This window comes from Gavialis gangeticus, unplaced genomic scaffold (genome assembly GCF_001723915.1).
Source record: "Gavialis gangeticus isolate Ggan-Ray unplaced genomic scaffold, GavGan_comp1, whole genome shotgun sequence".
Taxonomy (NCBI): Eukaryota; Metazoa; Chordata; order Crocodylia; family Gavialidae; genus Gavialis; species Gavialis gangeticus.
In genome coordinates, this window is record NW_017729028.1 from 37,172,785 (window position 1) to 37,197,468 (window position 24,684).

At 41.7% G+C, this 24,684-nt stretch overlaps 1 protein-coding gene across 3 annotated transcripts in view; it reads right to left on the reverse strand.

Moving 5' to 3' along the window:
* Positions 1-12: 12 nt before the first annotated feature.
* The window catches only part of SUPT3H (SPT3 homolog, SAGA and STAGA complex component), a 496,504-nt gene continuing 471,832 nt past the window's right edge, over positions 13-24,684 (reverse strand). For 2 of the 3 annotated variants that reach the window (XM_019520970.1, XM_019520969.1), the window contains exons 12-13: positions 1,340-1,425; positions 13-729 (exon numbers count right to left, since the gene is read on the reverse strand). In XM_019520970.1, coding sequence (XP_019376515.1) covers positions 1,384-1,425 — 42 coding nt within the window. In that variant the 3' untranslated portion in view covers positions 13-729; positions 1,340-1,383. The remainder of the gene's footprint in view (positions 730-1,339; positions 1,426-24,684) is intronic. The other variant, XM_019520971.1, reaches the window with a different exon arrangement.

Consider the following 24,684-nt stretch of genomic DNA (forward strand, 5'->3'; position numbering starts at 1 on the left):
TTTTTTTTTTTTTTTTAGTTTTCAGAAGTGGGTTCAGGAGTGCAGGGCAATGAAAACATATACAGCTAAAAACAGTATAAAGGAGGAATGGGAATAGATGGCCATACTGTAAAGAAGTAATAGAGTCAGTTATCTCTCTGATCTCTCAAGTCTAAAGTTTCTGTGGACTCCCCCCCAAAACCTCCCCCAACTCTGGGATTGGAAACAGACCCCTGGGCCAGGGAAATGCCCTTGTAGACACTGGTAGATCCTGATGGAGGATTGGGATCGGTGCCTTTTTGCCTGTTTGAGCATCTCTGTGGTTAGTTCTATCTTTGTACAGTTGTCATGGGAAGAAATGAATGTCCTCACGAGGAAAGCAAAGCCTGGAAGAGTGAAGGAGGCGAGAGGCATCAAGGGAAGACTCAAGATTTAAAAACAAACAAACAATAAAGAAAAACCTAGTGGAAAAACAGGATTAAAAAAAAAAAGGGTGGTGGCATGTTCTTCAACCATTGAATCCAATGAAAATGTTATCATTGACATCAACGGCAGCAGATTTGGGTCCTCCCAATAAAGAACTTAAGCAGGTGTGAAACTTTAAGCACTTGTCTAGTCCCATTGCTATCAAGAGGACTACTCAGGTCCATAAGTGCCTTAAGATGACCCAATGCCCCATAGTGACTGGAAAGCTTCACGATGACATCAGTGTTTCAATCTGGTGAATGCTGAGATGTTGACAGCCACTCCCTGGGATTGCAAATACAGTAATATTCAACAGAAACACTAAGATCCTATTTACCCGAATCCTTTTATTTGAAAAACCTCCTTATCTGAACTTGGTTCATACCTGCACTTCTGCGTGCTGCTCACTAAAATATTCTTGGGTTGGATACACTTGGTTCTAGTGTCTTAGCACTGTCTGAAGAGGATTTGAGACAAATACATGCACGAAAATGCTGTTCTTACATTTTATAAAACACAAGGAAAGCAGAAATAATCTTTGACCTCTTTTTGCCCAACACCTTTACAAAATATCTCAATTAAAACATACAGACTTGGCGGGGGGGAGGGGAGGAGGTGACACTGTACTTTCTATGCTGGTGATAGCAGTGAGACCACTGCAAATTTAAAAATTGTGCGATCTGCATTCTTGTCCACCTACACACTATCCCAAACATCCTGCCATTAATTAGCTAAATGTTCCAGCTAGTAAACAAGAATAACGATTGAGGGGGCTGGAAAGAGAGACGGAGTCAGCCAGCAGATAGTCACAACAAACCAGCCCACTCACTGGTACACAGGGACATTAGAGCTCATGGGGTTTTTTCCCCCTCCACGGAGGGGAAAAGAAAATCACCTTAATATAACAGTGTCTTTCCTGTTGCCTCAGCCACATCCATATTAGCAGGCTAGAAAAGTCATCCCATTTCTGCGGTAGGCACTCTGTCAAAGAAAGAGAAAATCTGTAATGAATTATCACATCAACTCAAACAAGGGGAAAGGCAGAGAGGAAGGCGAGGCTTTCTTTCTGTTCTGGAGACGATTCTGGCTGCAATCTAATAGTGTGCTTAATCTGAACATTTCTGGTGGGGAAGCTATAGGCAACCACTTTGTCTATTAAAAAATCAATGTGGTTAACAAGTGGTTAGTGATTCTATTTCAGGAGAGCAACAGATATGCAAAAATATGACATCCTATTTTGTTAATTGTCTACAAAATAAACAGGGCCCAAAATATATTATTATGCTGAATCTGTTTGTCCTTTAAAAGCATGTGTTCTCCATTCACTATGTTCAAGAATTACTTCTAACCTAAGTATCTTAATAGCCTATAAATTACTGACTCTTTACAGCTTTTCCAATTCTAATTTATAGCCTGGGCCAAAAGCTATGTAAACAGACACTAGTGTATTTTCCCCCCGACCTATATTGAACTAAGGCATTCTGTGCAGTACAGAAAACTTTGATCTCCCATATAATGTAACCTCAGATCGAGTCTTCCCAATGATAAAGAAGTGGGAGAGTTAAACAGTGGTTGAGAAGTAGAATTTTAACGATACCATGTCACTATCTTACTAAAATATTTTCCATGCAATTTAAACGTCTCCCCTGAATTAATGCAGGAAGTTATTTGTCTTTTACCAGAAAAACTAAAACCACAAATTTTAATGGGAGGCTGTCAGGTTTAAAATCATAATGCTATGAAATATTTCTCTATTTGTGATGCTAATAATATCATCAAAATGAAGAGATTTGGAACATCTTCCCCCATTATATATTGTTGGTTCACTTTCTTCTTATGACTCAGCTTGGAAAATGAAAATAGACTGGCAGATTTCACCATGTATAAACGATCCCTCGGTTCATTTTCGGAACCACATCAGAACTGCCATATATAAACAGATTATCTGGTATAATGTACTACCTCTGATAGTAAAACTACAGAACAGAAATGCTTCAGAAGAAAATCTGAAAAGGGTATAGTGCAGAATACTGAAATGTGGGTGATCAGAAACTGCTGAGAAATACTTTTATTCCCCCCCCCAATATTTTAATTATTTTTTAAAATAAATTGTGGAGATATTTTATTATTTTTAGTTTTGGAAAACTTGGAGAAGACTGCAATCTCAGTTACACCTGTTCGAATGTAGAGGCACCCCAATACATTTAACAGAATGATTTGGCATTTACCAGGTTTTGACAAAATCTGAATTTGGAGCCTAAAATGTTTAGCAAGGCATTGCTTTAATGTTTAATTCCCTTTAGTTCTTTAGTTGTGCATATCCATTTGTACCCTCGTACTACTATGCATATATTTTTCTGAATTAAATTTCCTTATTCATTTTTGTGCAACCAATTTTCCCCTCTTTGGAACTAGAAACTGAAGAACAGTGTTAACACAGTGCAAGAAAGAGCCTCAAATAACTTTTGGATTGAAATTATGTTTATACTGAATTTTAATCAAATATATGTGTAAAAACAACCATCATATACAGAGAGAGAGTAATTTTCAGACGCACTGAATATGCAAAGAGAAACCATACACGCTATATGCTATAACACCCTTTATATAAACATCATATTTCAATGTATAGATTAAACTGTATATAGTATTAAAGTCAAAGGGTGCAATATTAGCTCGTAGGATGGGCAGCCAGCCATCAGACATGACAATACCACCACAAAACAAAAGCCAAACAAAAACTCTGTACCCAAATATGAAATGCACAAAAATAGGCTAGACAATAACTTTAAAAGAAGGATTCGATATATCCATACAACCACAACTAGAGAGTCCAAGGGAATTTGGATCTGCAGCCTGCCCAAACTATTATGGCTGGCATTTTGATGTCCGTGCAAAAATAATGCCTTTGCCTCCTTGACCTCGATATTTTTACAGTTTATAACCACAGGGACAACCTTTAACATACAAATATAATATTTAGGGCTACTGCGCAGTTTACATTGAGATAAATGGACCTGAGTATAAAGTTGGATTCACATTAAAGATAAATGATTGAATTCTGCCCTGTTTGGGAAAGGATTTTTTGGCTGAGGTGCAAATTTGGGCTTGGCTGAGCTCACCTGGGAAATAATCAAGCTTAAACATTTCCAACATGGGCAATATTAGATGGTTCCCTATACCCCAGAAAAGGTCATTTTAGGAGCAAATTTCAAGGCTGGAAGGACACCACCGTCTTAAAGCAGAACACTCCCACTCATCTATATTTAGCAATACATTATAGCTCATGCCTGCTATAGTTAGGATTGCAAAGCATTTCCTACTGAACTCCCTGTTCTCGCATACTCATAGCTTACTGGAACCTTCACCCTTGGGCTGAAAGTTTCCTTGCTTTTAATCTCTGCCCAAAGTTGAATTTTTTTGGAAAGGCTGAACAAAATTCCTTCAGCCATTTTGGACCTTGGTGAGAATGAAAACAAAACATTTTGCCTTCCAGAGCTGGAGGAAGTGACTCTCATATATGAACATTTTATTGAATAACTCATGTAAGAGGCAATGCCTATAATCCTTAACAGCCTCAAAGTGTCTTCTCTAAAAAGCAGGCTTTACCTTCAACCTCCCCTCAAACAAGCATTTCAGAAATGGGTCATCTGCAGCAGTAAAGATATCGACTCTCCATAGCAAGACAGAACATCTTCCAAGCCCTGATGCATTACAAAATACAAACTTTAATCTCTCAAAGTTGTTATGCACAAGAAAACTATTATACCGGTATCTAAGTAATAACATTTACCCCTAACATAAAGGTTACCGAATTCAGGGTACTAAAGAGGACATCTTTATTTGCCAAAAGACATGAAAAATAATCAGAGAATCATGGAAAATGAGGGTTGAAGGGACCTCAGGAAGTCGCATCTAGTCGAACCCGCTGCTCAAAGCAGGACCATCCCCAACTAGATCATCCCAGGCAAGGCTTTGTCTACCCAGGTCTTAAAAACCTCCAAGGATGGAGAGTCCACAACCTCTCTGGGTAACCTGGTCCAGTGCTTTACTACCCTCCTAGTGAGAAAATTCTTCCTAATATCTAACCTCAACTTCCCTTGCTGCAACTTGAGCCCATTGCTCTTTGTTCTGTCATCTGCCACCACTGAGAACAGTCCAGCTCCATCTTCTTTGTTACACAGCTTTAAGTAGTTAAAGGATGCTATTAAATCCTTTCTCAGTCTTCTCTTCTCTAAATAAACCCAGTCCCTCAGCCTCTTCTCAGAAGTCATGTCTCCCAGCACCCTCACCACTTTCATTGCCCTCCGCTGGACTCTCTCCAATTTGTCCACATCCTTTCTGTAGTGGGGGCCCAAAACTGAACACAGTACTCCAGATGCGGCCTCACCAGTGCCAAATAGAGGGGAATAATGACTTCCCTTGACCTGATGGCAACACACCTACCAATGCAGCCCAGTACGCCGTTAGCCTTCTTGCAACGAGGGCACACTGCTGCCTCATATTCATCTTATTGTCCACCCTAACCCCCAGGTCCTTTTCTGCAGAGCTGCTAGTCTTCCTGCACATCAGGATGGTTTGTTCCTGCACTCAGTCAAGTTTCTTTACAGTACAGCCAGCTCTCCTGGACTCCTCTCCCTCTCAGCCTGGTGTCCCAGGGGATCCTGTCCATGAGTTCCCTGAGCGAGTCGAAGTTTGCTTTTCTGAAGTCCACGGTCCTTACTCTGCTGCTCTCCATCCTTCCTTTCCTCAGGATCCTGAATTCAATCATCTGGTGGTTCCTGCTGCCCAACTTGCCATTCACTACTACATGCCCCACCAATTCTTCCCTGTTCATGAGCAGCAGGTCAAGAAGAGCACAGCGCCTACTTGGCCGCTCCAGCACTTGCACTGGGACGTTGTCCCCAGCACTCTCCAAAAACCTCCTGGATTGCCCAGGCACTGCTGTATTGCCCTCCCAGTACATCAGGGGGATTGAAGTCCCCATGAGAACCAGGGCCTGTGACTGGGAAACTTCCTCTAGGTGTTTGAAGAGAGCCTCATCCATCACTTGCTCCTGCTCTGGTGGTCTAGAGCAGAGCCCTACCACGACATCACCCTTGTTGCTCCCTCCTCTGGCCCTAACCCAGAGACTCTCAACAGGTCGATCTCCAGTTTCATACTGGAGCTCTGAGCAGTCATATGGCTCTTTCACATAAAGTGCAGCAACAACTCCTCTTCTCCCCTGTCTGTCCATCCTGAACGGTTTGTACCCATTTATGACAGTGCTCTAGTCACGCGAGCTCCCACCATGTCTCTGTTATTCCAATCATGTCATAGTGCCGTGACTCTGCAAGGACTTCCAATTCTTCTTGCTCGTTTCCCAGGCCCCATGCATTCACGTACAGACACCCGAGGTAATCAGTCGATTGCCCTAATTTCTCAGGAACAGTGAGAACACCTCGCCCTTTTGCCCTCTCCTGCTTGCTCTTCCTCCAGGTCAGCCCCTTCCCCACATGGATGAGCAGCATGGGGTAGTAGTCAGAGGGCTGGATGAGTCTCGGTAATCCCTCTGTGATATCTTGGATCCAGGCTCCAGGCAAGCAGCAGACTTCCCAAGACAACAGGTCAGGTCAGCAGATGGCTCCTTCCATCCCCTGCAGAAGGAAGTCTTGAACCACCACCACCCATCACTTCTTGGTGGTGGTTGTTTCGATCCTTTCCACCTTGGTGAGGCCTGACCTCTCTTCCTCCACCCTCTCTGCTACTAGGGCTGCACGTCTGTTCTCCAGATGAATGACTGCAGGTGGAGGTGACCATTTCTGCTTGCTGCCAGAGATCATACTCTCCTGGGAGTGCACGTGCTCTCTCTTCTCTAGTGGTTCTTCCTCCACAGTCCCGAAGATCTGCTTTGGTATTGAATCAATGAACTCATGGTGGAGGATGCTTTGGAGCCTCACCACCTCTTCCTGTAGCTCTCTTGCCCGTTCCCTGCGAGAGACCAGCAGGAGGCACCTCTCTCACCGCAGGCACTCCCCAACCTGGCTGTCACCGGAAGGAACCTGCAAGCTGCAGTCTTGGTATAATGGAGAAAGGGATTTAAAAAAAAAACACTATAACATTTATATAAAAAAAAATGAAGACAAACTCTGGTGTCATGTAAAAAAAGCAGTTGCTACAGACTCTCATGTAAATTAAGATTTAGTTTACCTATTAGGTGCCCAAGTAAGATCCCATTTCAGACTGAGTCCCTGAAAAACTGTTAATGTAAAAGGTAGGTGAGTGGGCCCTCTTCATCATCACTGCTTTTAGGACTTAGCCTTAAGATTAAGATGAAGATGTGTTAAAAAATAGATGTGTTAATGGTTTTTCAGGGACTTGAGCACATTGGAATAGGACTCTACTTAGATACATAATAGCTGGAATAGGATATGACCCGAAAGCTACTTTATACCAAGGCCCCGGGATGGTATAAATGAAGAGGTGGCCTCTCCCTTGTTTAAGATGACTTACAGAGCCAGCTTGTAGCTTTGTGACATTGCAGTCCAAACTCAGGCCAATTAAACCTTAACACCATGATATAACATCATGCACCCTCTATGCATACACATCCTCCAAAACAGCTGTTGCGAACAGTTTGAGCCCTTGATTTATAAAAGCATATTTGACCTTGTTAATAGCAAAGACATCCTTTTTCGAAATTCCTACTCTTTGCAAATTTAAGTCATCTAACCTATACTTTTTGGACTGTAAATGACAGTATTATTTGTGTGTGTTGTCAGGACATGAGAGAGAAGAACACCGTCTAGTTCCCTCTCATTCAAGAGAAAGCAACAACACAACCTTCCCTTTTGTTGAGATGGCATAAGGTGGAATTACCAACGTAGATTTGATGCCCAGCAGCAAAAAGGAAGAGACGCTCCATTAAAAGGGCAAATTGGAAATTAAGTTCAAAATAAATGTCTTGACACAAAAAACGGTGACTAGTCTCTTCACCATACAAGTTTCTCCTAGTAGGGAGAGCTGTGCGGATAGCTGAAAGGGTAAGTAATGCTCTTGCCTCATATTGAGTGACCAGGGTGACATAGAATGGAAGACAACACCAGGAAGCTAGTCAGGAAGCCAGTGGGTTTTTTAATGTCGATGTGTGAAGCAGAGATTTACAGAAATGGGTCCAAGCCAAACCCAAAAATCTCAATACTCACGAATTTGGGAAAATTTCAGAATCCAAAGACTGCTGGCCAAAGCTATCTCTAGTTAACTCTTACATTATTGGATGGATTATTTCAAAGCCGTAACATGGTGAGAAAGAGGGGAAGAGAAAGACTGATTCTGAACAGACAAATGCATAGACATGACAATTTTGGGGTTGGGTGAACTGAGTTAGATTCCTCACTGGAGCTAAAAAGTGAAAAGTTTAGGGCCCAACCATCATCCCCCATGAGCTTTACAAATACTACACTGTATTGTGCCAAATCGTCTTCTGGTTTAAGTCTGCGGCTCTGTTTACTTCATTAGAGGTACAACAACTCCCATGAACAGGGAACCGGGCCCACTGGGCCACTCTACAACAGTATATTTCTGTATTACTCTTGCCTTCTATCCAAGTTACACTCAACAACATTTTAAAAGTTTGAAGGCTCCCTTTCTTGTTGTCCTTGTGTATGTGTGTGGGCAAGTGATTTAATTATAATGCATAAAGTGGAATAGCAGACTGAGACACCAAAATCAAAGAGCAAGCCCTGGCTGAACTTCGTTAGCAAACGTAAATACAAATAGGCACATCTTGTTTGTGACATGCCCTGGTCCTTCCTCCTCCCTTTAGTAATGTTGCTCTATTTTCTGATATTTGCATAAACGTAAATTGAACCAGATGAGTTTAACTTCCTGGTGATATGGGAATTGTATGCAAAACTTTTTTTCATGAAATATTTCTCCCTCTGCATTCTTATCATGTTACTGTAGAAATCAGGGAGGATTAGATCTCAGACAGTGGAAGCCTTTATTTAAGAACAGTGGAGGGAGCCCTGCCCTTTAAATAAGAGACATTTTTGGATCAGATACTGGCTGGCAGGATGGAAAAAAGGATGTAGCATTAACTTTCATTCCATTCCAAATAACCTGGAACCCATAAAACACAAAGATTGTGTAATTTTAAATATACTCCTTTTCCCGTTTTTCTTCTTTCCATTTTATTTGTGGAATGTTAACTTTGAAATTTCATAAGCCCCATAATATCAAACAAGTCATTCTGGACAGATTCATCGGGCTTTGAACATAAAAATGTCTACATTCAAAAACCAAGCGATTAAAAGGTTACTCTTCTAATTTCCCCAGCCTGCTTAGTCAAACCACATGCAAAGAAGTGTCGGCTTACTTACAGATTAAAATAATAATTAACTTAAGGGGCTAAGTATAAACAGCACTGTTTAAGGAAGAAAATCCATTTGTCATTTAGAATTAGTTGCTCCTGTTTAGGTCCAAATAAACCTACATGGATACAGACTCTCCTTATTAAAAGTACATACACATAACAAAAGAAGCATAATACGTTATTCCTCCTCTTTAATTTATGACAATAGCGTTTAAATCTCTACTTCAGTTACCCCATATTTAATCGGTAGCCAAAGTACAGATGTCTGATATTATTCCAAGAAAGAGGGGGAGGAGACTGTATATTTTATACACATATAAATAAAATGCTTAGTATACTGTTGGCACAGAACAAATAATGGATAATAAATGCCATAATTGTAGGCAAGTGTGCACAGGTTTAATGGATGACAAACTTAAGCCATCCACAATGTGCCTTATGCTGCATTTATGAATCCTCACCCATCTGATTTATGATAGTGTCAGACTGACAGTGCTAAAAATGGTCATATCTTTTTATCCAAGAAAGAGATCTCACTGGAAATGAGCCACTACTGTCCTTCCACCCAGTCCCTACAGGAACTGCCTATACGAGTCAGGAAAAACTTCAGTAGTCACATTTGCTCTTCCCTTGTCTGTTGAAGCTGCTAATAATGCCCCAGCTATAATGGGACCTTCTCCCATTGTAGATACCTGTCTCCTACACGTGGGACTGTGAACATCAACACCCATTACACAGGCAGCCACAAACAAACATCCAGCAGTGATGGAAGAGGTGCCGCGATAACCCACCCTTTAGTGATCTGCTAATGAAATGCTTTCCAATGAAGTCAGTGTTGGGCTTCGCTTACTGTTTATTGGCCAATGATGTAAACTCTTTTTCAATGATCATGCAAAAACTGCATTGCCACACCCAGGCATGCACGCGAACTTGATCCAATTTTGTTAAAGAAAGTCAGCCAGCTTATCTATTCCGACTCATTTCTTTTTTTTAACCTCATCTTCCCATTGCTGAGAAAAACAAAATCATCATTAGGGGTCATTAGGATATTTGGGATGGGGGGGGGAACAAGGGTCAAATTTTGATTTCGGTGACTTCTATGCAAACCTGCTGACATCACAAGCAGACTTTGGCTTGCATGGGGTTCATTTTGCATAACTTGCAACACAGCAGTTAACTAACAAATGCTGTTCTCAGGGCTGGGCTGTTAATCAGAAGAAGGAAAAGTAAGGCAAAGGGATGATGGCTTCTGTTGCAGTTAAAACTGGGATGTGGGAGTGGGGTATCAACATTTGCCAAAAAGGAAAAAAAAAGAACAAAATTGGTAGGCAGAGAAACATCATTTCAGTTCTCTGAGGGTACTGTAAACAACAGAGAGAGAAGGAAAAAATGAAACTGTAAAACAATACTTGGCAGTACACGCTGCAAAACAAGCATACTTTTGCAAAGCTCTTCCCATAGCTGCCACCGACTTTAATAGCCCTATTTTTCTGAAAACGAGAAATTCTCCTGCATTGTAAAAGAAAAAAAACCATTGCTTAGCACAATAAAAAAATAATAAACCCTGCTCAGATTCTGCACATCACTCAGCACCCTCCCCACCCCCATCCTGTTCCCAGCAAACTGTCTTCAGCTGGGCTGAGTTAGGAGGCCTGTGCCCTCAGGCTGCACAAAGTGTTGCTGTTCCACCACTGCTTCCCCAGCCTTGGGAAAAGCCCTCCTTTCCTGGTGGGGGACACAGTGGCAAATTAGTGCCATGGAAGATCACTTCCTCTGCCCACAACAGCTCTTCCGCAGCAGCACAGAGACCTCCCCAGTGGTGCTGAACTCCGCTGCACACAAGCAGAAGCGTAGCCCTCCGATCATACTGGATCCAACACAACTGCTCCTATTTTGGTTCCTCTGCACCGAATTCAGGGTGGGGGCATCAGGGGCCTTGCCCCTTTTTAATTTTACCTGCTTACATTAAACTAGCCTAACCACTTTCTGACCTGCTAAAAAGACTATGCCAGTGTCTCCTCTGCTGATATTCCTCCACTTGTTAGCTTTAACTGTACTGCAGCAATAATAAATTCTGGCATGCTCATTATGTCTGAGACTAAGGTTACATCCCAAAGGGAAAAAGAACTTGGGTGTATGATAACAGCTGGAAAACAGCAGTCTATAACTCAAGGCGCAGCTCTGCAAGTTGGTCACACGACACTCAGGTGAAAATCTACCTCCGACTGCAAGACCATCTCGGGTGGGGGAACTTTAATTCAGAATGAAATGGCCTGACTCTTTTCTCCACAAAAGGCGACTTTGGGCTTTTCAACATTTCCATTATTTGCAGGAGGGGTTCGACCTGTCAGTTTGCCCAGTGTCAAAAGAGAGTTTAATTTACCCCAAATGTTATTATTGCTAACGATCCCCGCTTGTGTATTTAAGGCAATTTGCTTGGAAGAGAGACGGTGTGGTCCAGTGCATTGAGCACCGAGGCAGGAGCCAGGAAGTGCTGGGCTCCAATCCCAGCTCTGACACTTACTTGCTGTGTGGCCTCAGACAGACCACTTAACTTTCCTGTGTTTCAATTTCCCTCGGCTTTGAAATGGGAGTGCTATCACTCACCCAGGGCTATTTTGAGGATTGATTGATTACAGAGTTAATGTTTGCACAGTGCTTTGGAAATACAGTGTGCCAAACAATAATTATTATTTTCATTAGGTTCCCCCCCCCCCCCCCTTTCCTATGGCTAAGATACTATATTTGCGGAGTTGGATGCTGAAATTGGCAGCTACTGAATTAGAGGAAAAGTTTGGGGTGGGGGGTTGGTGTTTTTTTTTAAATATTCAACTGATCTGGTGGGGGGTGAGGGAGAGGAAAATTTTCTCTAAATTTCTTGCGACTCAATTAACTCCTTTTTTCATGTTACATTGAAACATGACATTCACAGACATATTGCAACACGTTTCTGCCCCCCCAAACGGATTCAATGAATGGTGCATTCAGGATGTATAATCTGTATTCTTTCTTTAATCCAGTGAATCATTTTAACTGGGAAAATAAGGACCTATCCAATAGCACAGTGCAGAAAGCCATTCTGCAAATGCCTGTTCTCAAGCTCCAAGCTCTTTTGCTAGCAAAGGCATTTGGGTGCGGCCAGTTCTTACTGCACAGCACTCATTACTGACTGATGCACTCTGTTTCCAGTGGGGCTCTTATTCGCCATAGCAGTGGGAGGTAAGAGGAGTTAAGGTAATGCATCAGTGGTTGCCAGTGGAGGAGATGGGAATAAAAAAAGCAAAAGAAATATACTATTTCAATCAAAGTCTGAAATTTGTAGAAGTGGTTTTGGTCTCAATATAGAGAAAATATTTATCCAAGAAACTCCTACTCGGGTGCGAACATCCTACTTCTAGTGGGATTTTGTTTGGCAAAGTGCTGTGAAAGAGTGGAAGCTAATACAGAGCATGTCTATAAACAAATATATTTATTTAGTACGGATTGACACATTCACTAGAGTATTTCAGTGATTATACGTGTAAAACTATTTCCTATAGTGGTTTCCTTTTGTGATTCTGCTAATTTATTCAATCCACTCCATTTTCATGCATTGAATGTTATGAGCCATTTCAGCCACCCAGACTGAAATGTGCGTTTGGAGACTTACATGCCTGTTTTTTTTCATTTCATCATGTACACATAATCATTTGGTGATATTAGGAATCTGAAGTCAAATGGATGCCAGCCAGTATCTTAATAGCTTAAAAATCATACAAAATGAAGCCTGCCCTGAGGTTGATGAGTGCAAACCAAATCCTAAGGCCTCTACTCAGTGTTTACTCGCTCCTTACTCAGGCAAAACTGGAATCTACTGTAGCTGGACTGATCAAAAGCAGAGGAGCATCTATCCTGCAGGGAAAAATAGCCCTCTCATTGACATTAGCAGGAGTTTTACCTAAGAAAAGGCTGTCATATTTGACCCTGATTAAGATTTTAGTATTAGGTTTTAACATGGTAACAAATCTATATTCCATAGGCAGTTCTATAGCATTTATGGCAGCAGATTTGAAGTGCAAAGGAAATGTATTTATTCGTGCCAATGTTTCACTATCGATAGATTATTACATTATACCATATTTCTGCAACATTCACATTAGAGATGGGCCCAAACCAAAACAGAATCACTGGCTCCCTCTGAAGTTTGAAAAAATCTGGATTCAGTTCTGCCCTCTAAGATCATTCCTTTAAATTATGCAATGGGCTAGAACTGGAATGCAAAATCCAAACATGCTTGACTTTCACAGCTCTGGCCTACCTCTAAATTAAATTTTAAATCAGACTTTACTTTGCTAGAATTATTCCATTTTTTTTTATTACAGTATGTACTTCAATAAAAGTACTGAGTGTCACTTTTTACTGCATGCACAATATTGCACCTACTATGTGCATAATAAAAAAATACCAAAAAATGATAACTGGGGCAGGAATGACATCAACTAACCTAATCTGCAAGCTTTGCTTCCAATATTGCCCATGAATCCCTTTGCCTTAAACTACAAACTGCAACCCAAATGCATTTAGCATTGGTCAACTAACTTTTTGAGCCATGTCAAAGTAATTAAAAGTACGTATCATGCAAAAAATCTTTAAGCACTAGGTCATGGAATGATCCTAAAATGCAGATTTAGGGGAAAACTGCAATCTACATTGGAGGAAAAGGAAACCTCAGTCGTACAAATGACTGGCTCATCTGCAGATAATGACTGATTTCATAGACATTAGGGCTGGAAGGGACCTCGAAGATCATCAAGTCCAGCCCCCTGCCCCAGGGGCAGGAAGTCAGCTAGGGTCAAAGGACCCCACTCTCTGATTGGACCTTTGTGATCAGTGCCCCATCTCCTAACACCAACAATTAGAATCTCAATACAAAAACACACTCAGTAAGTCCTTGTCTACTATGGCAAGGGCCAGGTTGTGGGTGGCATCCCTGTACATGTGCAGGTGATGAAAGGTAAATGGAAGTCTTCCCAGCTCCCCTGGGGCTGGCAGGTCTTTCCAAGGGTCATGGCTCCTCCCTCTGAATTTACCAGTGGAGTGACTAGTTGCAGAAGTTAATAGTTCCTTTACCTCTTAAGGGTTGGTACGGAGGCATATTATCTACATGTGCCAGAGACCTTAAATCCTGGACGGCCGTTGCACAAGGCAGGATCAACAGAACAATTGTCTTGATACAAAGGAGTCTTTTGTTACACCCCATACAAAGAGGAGAGCCAAGAAAATGAGTCAAAAGCCTTTGTAGGTATTTTGACACCTCTGGTGACTCAGGATAATTAGCTCTTTGTGGATGATATGATGGAAGGGAGATGGGTTTCAAGTGAAGAAGGCCACTCCCTTTGTATCTACATGAAATTGGGGAAGCCACCTGAGAAGATGGGAAACTGTGTCCTTCTAACATTTTCAGAAGTCTGGGTCAAGTTGCATGTGATCTTTTCATATGTGTCTTTTCCCCTTTTTTAATTCTGCCAGCATCTTAACAGCATACCTAAATTCTGCTGAGTTAATGACTCAACATTTGCTGTACCATCTCTTCCATCTACAGTATTTGCCACTTAACCTGCACCTTCTTTCAAAATCTTTGGGACAAGAAGTGTCAGGAACTTGTCTAGATGAACTATTATTTTGCTCGATCATGGCAAAATCTATACTCTTAAATAAAAGAGCTCTTACATGCCTCATGCATAAGATCTTACAGCAGAGTTGCTTCAGTTTAAATCTACAAGTGGTATTTGTCTAGCATCAAACTGGCCAGGCTACAAGATTCCTCTGGCTGATTGCCATTGTTCAATCATTTAAACATAGGCTTGTGAATGGGGAGAGATGGATTACCCGCTTGTAACTCCATCAAGGGCTTTCCATGATATCAGAGCCCATATTTTTTTAATCATATATTGAATATTTAAATCCTATATGAAAGTTTCTTTAGTAAGAAATTCTTTGATGTGAGCCCTTTTGGGTTTACGTGCATGCTGACACCAGAACAGCTCCATTATTGCATGTTCATTTATCAAGGGTGCAAAGCTGATTCCATCAGGATGCAGGATTTTTGCAGCAAATACATTTCATGCACTAATCACTGACAGCAATACCTTCATTTCAGATTACAGGGAAGACAAAACCAGGGAACCAGTATTGGAAATGATCAGGCAGCCAGGGTTCATTCATCAGCAAGATCCGTTTTAATTAGAAAGGGTGAGCGGGGGAAATTAAATCTGGATCATGCTACACTTGCTTCTTTTGTTGGTAAAGCTTGGAGGGACAAAGGGCGCAGAAGTGGTGTGCTGCCTCCACTGCATTGTTGATCAAAATGGTGGAGCGTCTCCTTTCCCTTGTCTTTCTCCACTGCAGAATGGCTTGTGGTAAGACTGGAGTGTCAAGTCCAGGTTTCCAGCCCTACAGTAGCTTGGAATTTCCTGCCTTTTGTGGGTTTAAATAAGACCCTTAACATTACTTATATGCATTTTGTTTTGGGTAATTGACATTAATTTTCAGGTTGCATCGCTGGCATCAATCAGCTGGGTTCTCTGAGGACTGAGTTAAGGGGCCACAATAAAAGGGTAAGGCTCTGTTTCTTTTATTTTTGGAATTATTTTAGTTACTATATACTTTTCCAGTTGCTGTTGCATTCATTTTGCTCCATAAAATGCGAGTGTCTGTCTTCTTGTAGAGATTATTTTGGCATTTCTGCAAATGGGTCTGGAGTCTGGTGATAATCAACATCTTTACAAACTCAAGTTGATACCTCAGGCCTATATAACACTTTAAAGCAAGTATGAAACAGCAGCACGTTTCTTTACAGAGAAATGCCTTGCCAGTTACAGATGTTTTCCATATGGAAAGTGGAAGGTCACAGGCTCCCACTCATCAGTGTTCTCACATCGTTGAATGCATCCACTGCTGTAAATGATACTCCAAAACAGGGTCTATCAGCACGTAGGATGAAGGAACAAGCTTATGCTCAATGTACAGGGAAGGAAAACGCACTGGCATTGCCCTTTTATGACGAGGATTTAGGCATCTTCAATCCCGTTTTGCCAATGAACAGTAGCCCAGGCAGCCCCGTCTGGCTATCATAACCATCCCATTCAGAAGATGGCACAACTACTTTAGGAGGTTACTTCAAATGTTGCACAGCAGCTGGTAAAAATGCATCTAGCAGCCTTCAAAAATCCTCATGAACACACCAGAACATTTCCCATATTAGTTTCTACATTTACACTGAGTAGGACCTAAGAGAATTCAACAGGTCTTAGTCCTATTTTCATAGATTTTCATTTTGCAGAATTCAAAACCAGGTATGTGGGACAGCACATACACTTTGGTTTAGAGACCAATCCACAGTACTACATATCTGTGATGTCAATACCAGTGCACAGCACAGATACAATTAGCATATACTTACCCATAGAGCCAGATTTTCAAAAGGTCAGAGTTGCATTTTCATGGGCTCAGCACCCACAATTGGAGCCAGATTTCCAGAAGAACTCGGCTTCCTTTCAGGTGCCAAAATAAGAACCAGATTTTCAAAAGAACTCAAAACCCAATAACGTGTGATTTGTGACACATAAGACCAGATTTTCAAATAAGCCCAGTATTCAACTGGACAGACATCCAATATGCTGAGCTCTTCCGTAAATCTGAGCACTTTTTCAGTATCCAAACAGAAAATGAGCTTGTCTAAAAATCTTGTCCCGGATATAGGTGCTGAGTGTGGTTGGGAATTCTGTGCATAATTTATGCAGTGATATATACAAATCCACAGCTACACAAAAATACGTCTTGGCTTAGATAATAACAAAATTAAAAAGCAAAACAAAAGAAGCACCGCCCCACCGCCCCCCCCAACACATTTAGGTAAAAAGGTATGCCTATTTGCCCCACATCTGTTTCAGTCACTGCTGTGGGACCCGAGGAGCTAATTTTAGTCCAAGGGTGTGCAAAACTATCACCGCTCATCACGATTATAAATAGTAATAACACCACCTACTGTTATTAATGTATGTATTTGGCCTTGTAATGGTTGACCTTGACATTTCAATAAATTAAACATTATGGTTAGATTTGTTAAAACGAAGGGTGGGCAAAACGTGGCCCAGGGGCCAGATGCGACCCGCCAGGCCATTCTATCCGGCCCATGGGGCCCCTTAAAAATTTAGAAAATTAATATTTATTTGCCCCTGGCTGCCTATCATGTGGCCCTCGATGGCTTACCAAAACTCAGTAAGCGGCCCCCCGCCCAAAGTAATTGCCCACCCCTGGTTAAAACCAACCACAAACTACTCTGATTCATTTCAATGGGACCTATATGTGGCCAAAGCAACTAGAAGGGCTTCAACATTCTCAAATAGGATCTCCTTTGAATTGTCTTGTGCCTTCTTTCCCTTTTCTACCATCACATCAATATATTCTTGCACCTTCCACCAATCTTTATCATTAATATATGATTCTAGTCTTCCAGCTAGTTTTGATTCACTTGATTTTTTTCACTCATCTGTTGTCAAGACTTTTTTCCCATTCTTTTTTTAGCTCTTCTTCCTTTATTTCTCACTAGTTACTTTTTAAAACTTTTATTTGGGTTTTCTTCTCCCTTGCCTCAGTTAAACTTTTCCATGTTTCTTGCTGTCCCCTTCCACCTTATCTGAGCCAACCCAACTTTCCTTATTACTTCTCCCTATCTCTGTCTTCCCCACTTCCATCTCTAACATTTTGTTGTCTTAGTACGTCAACACTCTCTCTCTCTCAACATTTTCTCTCTACTATCTTTCTTATAGGTCTTGTCTTCTGTGGTCCCTTGTGTCTTATTTTCTTTCATCCAGCAGAGAGGGATTTCATGCCTCTCCTGCATATAGTTCTAGCTCTACAGTATGGACAGAGTCTTAATAAGATCTCATTGGAAAAACTGGACTTACTACTTGTAAGGGAAGAAATAAGGCAAATGCTACAGGAAGAGGGTTTCAGAAATGTAAGAGGGTTTGACCACTTAAAAAAAAAAAAATCAGGAAGTTTCTATAAGAGCAGTTTTGGAGGGGGAGAGGACCAGATGCTTTTCAGGGGAAAACTGTAAATAGTTTGGAAGGGCGGGGGGAGGGGGTGGGGGCAGTTTTGAAATTCAGAGAAGTCGCACTGCTTGTTCAGAGTACAAGATTGGTGAGGTATGGACAGCTGGGGTAGATTGTTTGTAGGACTTTCCAGGATTACTGACCAAGGTAAGTAGCCAGTCTTCTCCTATTCCCCAGAGTTTGAATTACACTTTGACTCTTGTGGGGGGTCTGCAAAAAAATTGGGCTGTCCATCACAATGCCCTAATAAAATTGGAGACTCCTCCCCCCCGGTTATGATTTTCAAACCTTACAAGGGGGTGGATCTCGTCTCTTATGGGGGGCTCAGCCCCCCAAACTTCCCCATACTTCAGACCCTGCGTTTCCCTGGTCTTTGAGAACAGGGTCCCTGGGTACTTCAGGCTGACCCAATGATTCCCTTCTTGTCCCTTAGGCATAAGAGGATACCACCCCCTAAAAGCAGAAGGCAGTTCTCACTCCCCACAAACCTAGGCTGAGCCTTAGACTAAACATAAATGGAGAATGAAGTTTTCTTTACTGGCCTTCATTATTAGGTTTCCTCACAGGAAAAAAAACAGCGAAAAAAGACGACACACAGATTTGATGTCCAAGGAAAGCATGTTTATGCCTAATCCACTGGAGAAATTGCTCAAAAACAGTTCATCTTTGTGAGAGCGTTCGCCCTGCAAATGCTCTGAAGGCAGTGAAAAATAAATCGGGGCTTGTGCCACGGAGCAGCTGGACCCACAGCTTGGCCCTGCTCTGGGACCCGGCTAGCTCACAAACTGTGATTTGCAGCCAGTTTCTAGTTGTTTTTCATGAATCGTGTTACTTGGTCGTCTGTACCATTTTCCTTTTCCTTTGTCTTTAGCCCTTGTTAGGTACAAGTCAATGGGAATCATGTGATTAAATCTCATGCTCTTCTTTGAAACTGCAGAGATGCCATGAACCAGGATGCTGTCCCTGGATGAAAGTCACCCTGCTAAATAGGGCTTACAAGGTGCAAAACTGTTGCTTCTGTCCTTTTGCACAGAGTTAGAGTTACTCCTTGTATAATCAACTCAAGACAGTGAAAGCATGAACTTTTCGACCCTAACTGAACCGAATAACGTGTCTTCGATCTGATCTGGAAAGGAAAAAGAATATTCCAGTCTCCCTGGTTGACTCCATAATTGGCCCTTCTGCTGATACTATGTACAGGGGTGCCAGCTGGAGTGCTGTCGCTTTGTGGATATTTTTCAGCCAAGCAACAGCTTGGCTGAAACGCTTCAAATTTTACAAATTAGAGAGGTGACTGGCAAGCTCAACTGGTAACTGAAATCAAATAATTTTGTATTTATTTATAAGCACTATTGAATTAGATAGTAGGCAAAATTAATTGTTACAATACCTAACTATTAACTATTTTAAATTACCATTTCCCAGATGAAAGTAGGACACATGGCACTATGCTTTGTGAAGCATATGCCATTAACCATACAGCTAATTCATGGCTTTTTGAAGTGGTCAGACAGTTCTCTAGAAATCCAAATGTTGCTTACTAAAAGTTAGATTTTTTTCCCTCCTTTCCCAGATGCTCCAGTGAAAATACACAGGAGTAGTTTTGCACACTTAGAAGACTTAGAGCGTGTTTCTACACTTAGATTGGTTTACACCTAGGGAACGCAGGGCCTACGGGATGATATTCCTAAGGGTAGAGAATCAGATCCCCAAATTTTAAAACTGAAAGACTATTGACTTGCCAGTTTTTAAAATCTTTATATTTTAAATGCATTCAGGCAAAGTAGATATTCCTTCCTTAATGCAGGAAGAAGGCACCACCTTTTAAGCGTGCTGTGATGCGGGCTTTTCCACCGCACTGAATAATTAAATCCCCTTCTGCACCTTTACTTGCCTAGTCCTTACACTGATTTCACACACTGCTTACCATGAAGATTGCAATTGCTTCAAATACTCAAAAATTATTCTTTGGTGGAAATGTGATTGAAATACATTTCCCCCCAAATAACTGTAAGGTTTCTGACAAATTCTAATTAGGGTCTTGCAGTGATTTTGTTGCCATAATCTCATGAGAATGAATATGCACAGATACTGATGATCATTAAAAAACAAAAGCACACAGAGCTAGATTCAGAGTCCATGTACAAGTTCCCCACACTACCAGGGGTTGGCCCAGCTGAAGACAAAAACCAAAGGGAAAGGATACAGACTGGAGCAGACTGCGGATGTTCTCATTCTGTGCATCCTCAAAGCCATCTCTGCTGGTGGGCTCTTAGGGAATCCCAGATGTGACAAAACGGCACTCCTCCCACATGCCCTTCGCTTCCTGGCAAAAACAGCTCGGGTGGGCTGTGGCGATAGCATTCCTTTCCCTCTGGGTGAATCCAGAGGAGGAAAAGACCAGGCTATATTATATTCCTTGCACATAGGCTCTGAATGTTCATGATCATAGCATCTGGAAACAGTGATAACTGCACTATTAATGACAGCGTTACTATGGAAGATCTTCCGTGTCAATTAAAACCAGCCATGCTGTATGCTGGCTCACGATGCATGTTGGCTCTAATTTCCTCCTTGGCATTTCATTTCTAAAGCCATTAGTCTATTAGTGAAACACAGTCCTACTTGGCCATGACTTTGAACTGGAATGGCAATACCAAACGCAAAACTGAAATCTGTGGCTTCTTATTATGACAAATCACTTGATGAGGTAGTTTCTTCCCTTTTTATCAGGGTTCTCACTTCCATTATAAGCCAGGATCTAGAATTGCTGCTTACATCTGTTGCATAGTATCTTAAAAATGAGTGTAGAAGCTGGGAGAACTTGATCAATCAGTTTTCACTGACACGTGTGGTCTCTCTGTAATCATTGGGATTTATCACATTCACAGATTTTAAAGCTGTTATATTACCTAGACTCACTTCCTTGGTATAACTCACCAAACAAATTCAACCTGATACTTCTGCACTGAACAAATATATTGACCAAAATATTTTCATGCAAGCGATTTCCACCTCCTTCAATTCCTCACTGTTAAAACTGTGCCCAATTTTTAACGTAAATTTATTAGGCAATTATTTCCATACCTAGGTAACAGGAACGACAAGCCCCAATGCTGGCTGTATGTGACCATTTTCCCCCTATGTCCTTCCTGACTTATCATTAAGTTACCATTATCACATTGTTACCATAACATTAAGTATAGATAAAACAAGTAGAGATGGCATGTTGAATAAAAATACCATTGGCCAGATAGGCAATTACAAAAGGGCTTTTGACGCACCAAAAAAGGCCTAAATGAATTAGGCAACTAATTCCTGCGGATGTCCAAGAACCAGTTTCGCAGACGTCTGTTGAGGAGGATAAACTCAGTTTTTCTGCAAGATTAAATTTGTTAAATGACAGAAAGATGGAAAAACAACTTCTGAGAGTATGTGGACTTGAGTTAGGAAAACTAGGGTGGCAAGAGATGCATCTTAAGCAAAAAAGAAAACACACAAAGGAATTTGTATTGCATAAATGATTTGCATATCTTAAATACTGTGTTTGCCCTGCCAGCTGCATGACCTGAAGACAACAGAAGAACTCATAAGTGTATGAGCTAAGGAAGAATTAGGCCCCATCTTCAGGACCAGTGCTCATTTATGCAGATCTAGCCTAAACCAATATGGCCTGAGTGTCTTATTCAAAGGAAAAGTTAAAATGTGCTAAATAATTCCTAAATGGAAAAGCGTGGGAAGCTCTTTACTGTGGCTCCCATCTCTGGCAAACTAACAATGCTCTAGGACAGTAGTTCTCAACCGCTTTAGATTCAATGCATCCCTTGAGAGAATCAAGGCACCTCACAGAAAATATTGATTTTCACACAATTTGTTACTATAGAAAAATAAAGCAATTTTTTCTGTTGCACAATGGATCCCTATTTGAAATCTCTGGGTTTATCTTATGAATCATATTTGCAAACATGGCCGCACTAACATTGTGCGGCAGCCTGGAGCACCCTTGAAAGGATCTCAAGGTTCCCCAGTGTGCTTCAGCACTCTGACTGGGAATCACGGGTTTAGGGAACAGGAGAGTGGGCGGATCTAGGAGAAAAGCTGAATTAAGCAAGAAATCAAGAGGCAATGAGATTTAACAACAACATGGGTATGGAAATATAGGTAGATGAACAGTCTCTTCAACCATGCTTGAGTATTTTGCTTTTAAAAAGACAACCTGATGATCAGTCAGGGGAGCTCAAATCCATAGAATTTCAAAAGGAAATCAAGGTTTGGAAAAACTTCAGGTATTACGCCTCAGGGAAAATATAAGAACTGCAAGAAGAGGCTGTACCAGGAGTTTTTTTTAGCTATCTGAAAATCGAAGGAGAGTTGCATACAGGGAACAGAAGAAAGAGAAGGTCGCTAATTAAAAATACAAAGAATAGCACAAACATGTAGGGACAAAATTAGCAAAACACAAGGGAAAAACGAGTTACAACTGGCAAGAGCTATCAAAGACAAGATGACGGAGCTCTACAAGTATTAGATGGAAATGAAAAACCAGGTGTGCTGCTCAAAAGAGAAGGCAAGATATTAACTGAAGATGCAAAGAAGGTGGAGGCCACTAAATGACTGCCAGGTTTCAGTCTTCATTAAAGACTGCCCTCTAGGCAGCATCGGTCAGGCCACAGTTGGAGTACTCTGTCCAGTTCTGAACTCACCAGGGGGGACCAGCAGGAATTGGGGGAGGCTCTGTTCCCCCCCGGCACCACCCAGGGTTACTAGGAATAATGGCCACAAACTGTTAGAGAGAAGGTTCAGGCTGGACATCAAGAGACATTACTTTACAGTTAGGGATGCCAGGCTCTGGAAAAGATTCCCAAGGGAGGTGGTCCTCTCTCCTATGGTGGGGGTCTTCAAGAGGAGGCTGGGGTGATATGACCACAGCACCCGTTCCTGCCTGGGGCAGGGGGTCAGACCTGATGATCTGTTTAGGTCCCTTCCGACCCTAAGCACTTTGAAACTATGAAAAAGTGACCAGAGGCTAACAAAATTAAGATACACAAAGAAGGGGAAGAACTACAGAGCATAACAAGTAAAGGGCTCAGGGAACAGTTGGCAAATTCAAAGTAATTTAAGGCTCCAGGTCCTGATGGTTGTCCCAGAGCGCTGAACGGACGAATGGATGAAATCTTGGGGTCATTAGCAATAATAAGTGTAATCTTACAACGACAAGTGAGGTAGCAGAGGACAGATGAAAGGCTAACATAGGCCACGTCCAGACATGCATGGATGTTCGCTTCCCTGGATATCCAGGGGTCAAAAACCCCGCTCCGCGCTCCTCTCTTGCAGTATGGAGAACACGGGGGCGTGTGGTATGTGGCGCCACAAAGGTGTCTGCAGCGCCCCATACCACATGGCTGCGCTCATCTGGATGTGGCTGTAGTGTTTATCTAAAAAGAGGAGGAGGAAGAGGAGGAGGATCAGGGGAATTATAGACCAGTCAACCCTATTTCAATATCTGGAAAGTTATTAGAGCAAATGAAAAAGCATTCAATTCCTGGAGAATGAAAATTAGCAGTTAACATGGATTTATTACGAACAAATCATGCCAGAACAACTTAGTTTCTTTTTTTAAAAAAGGATCACTGCTTTGATGTATAAGGGGAACATGGTGGATCTAACACACCTGGGCATTAGTATGGTCTCTGACACAATCTCTGATGGCGGCCTCACCAGTAAGCTAGAGAAAGGTGGGCAAAACAGTATTCCTATTAGGTGCAGTATAACCACAAAGGGTAACTATTACTGGATTGATGTTAGATTGGCAGGAGGTCTGAAGTGAGGTTCCAGAGAGATCTGTTCTGGATCTGGTGCTGTTTAACCTTTGTATTAATGACAGAGTCAGAGATAGGAGTGTCCTGATCAAGCCTGCAAAGGACACAAACACCTTGTCAAACGACCAAGCCCCCTGGAGTTTAGGCTGAAAAAGTAGCAGTCTGTGCCCAATCACATTTTCCAGTTAGTTCTCCACCCTCCTCCACAGCAAAGATTGGCAAAGGCTGAACTCATCATTAAGTACCAGAAACTTATCAAGGCTCTACTGAATTAGAAATGTTGAGTTTATCAACTATCTGCTCTAAGCTCACCTGGTTGGTTACAACTCTGTGGTGATTAAGGTTAAGCTAAAATTTATAATCCTGTTTTTGGGGAGAAAGAGATGTAACAAATACCACCTTGTATGGACATGAGTGAAGCATAATCGGGAGTGTAAGGTGAAGCTTTAAGGCAATGGTTATAGGGGAAATTATCATAAAGCATGCTTAGGCATTAGAGTAGGCAAGCTTATAGAAGGTAAGGGTGTAGACAGAGTGGTCGGACATGCCTTCAAGACTGCTGGGGTGATGCGCTGTCCTGCAGACCCTAACAACTCTCTGATCAACACTCTCTGGGACACAATATCAGCTTAGCAAGATAACTGAAGGGCGACTGTGCCCGAAAGCATGCAGAGAACTTTTTTCCAACTACTTAGTCTTAGTTGGTCTAATAAAAGATATCACATCTACCCAAAGAACATAACCTGCCTATTGCCTTTTAACGCATTGTGTTTATCTCCTAATAAATGCACTTTGCTGAGTGGAACTCTTGTCTCCTCGTACGTCTTAACCCCGATCATGCCTTAAGCACAGCTGTTCATGTAACAGGAAGATAGGATTAAAATTCTAAAGGATCTTGATAAAGTAGAGAACTTGGAAATACGTAATGTGAAATTCAGCACTGGCAAATGTAAGGTGATGCACCTGGACA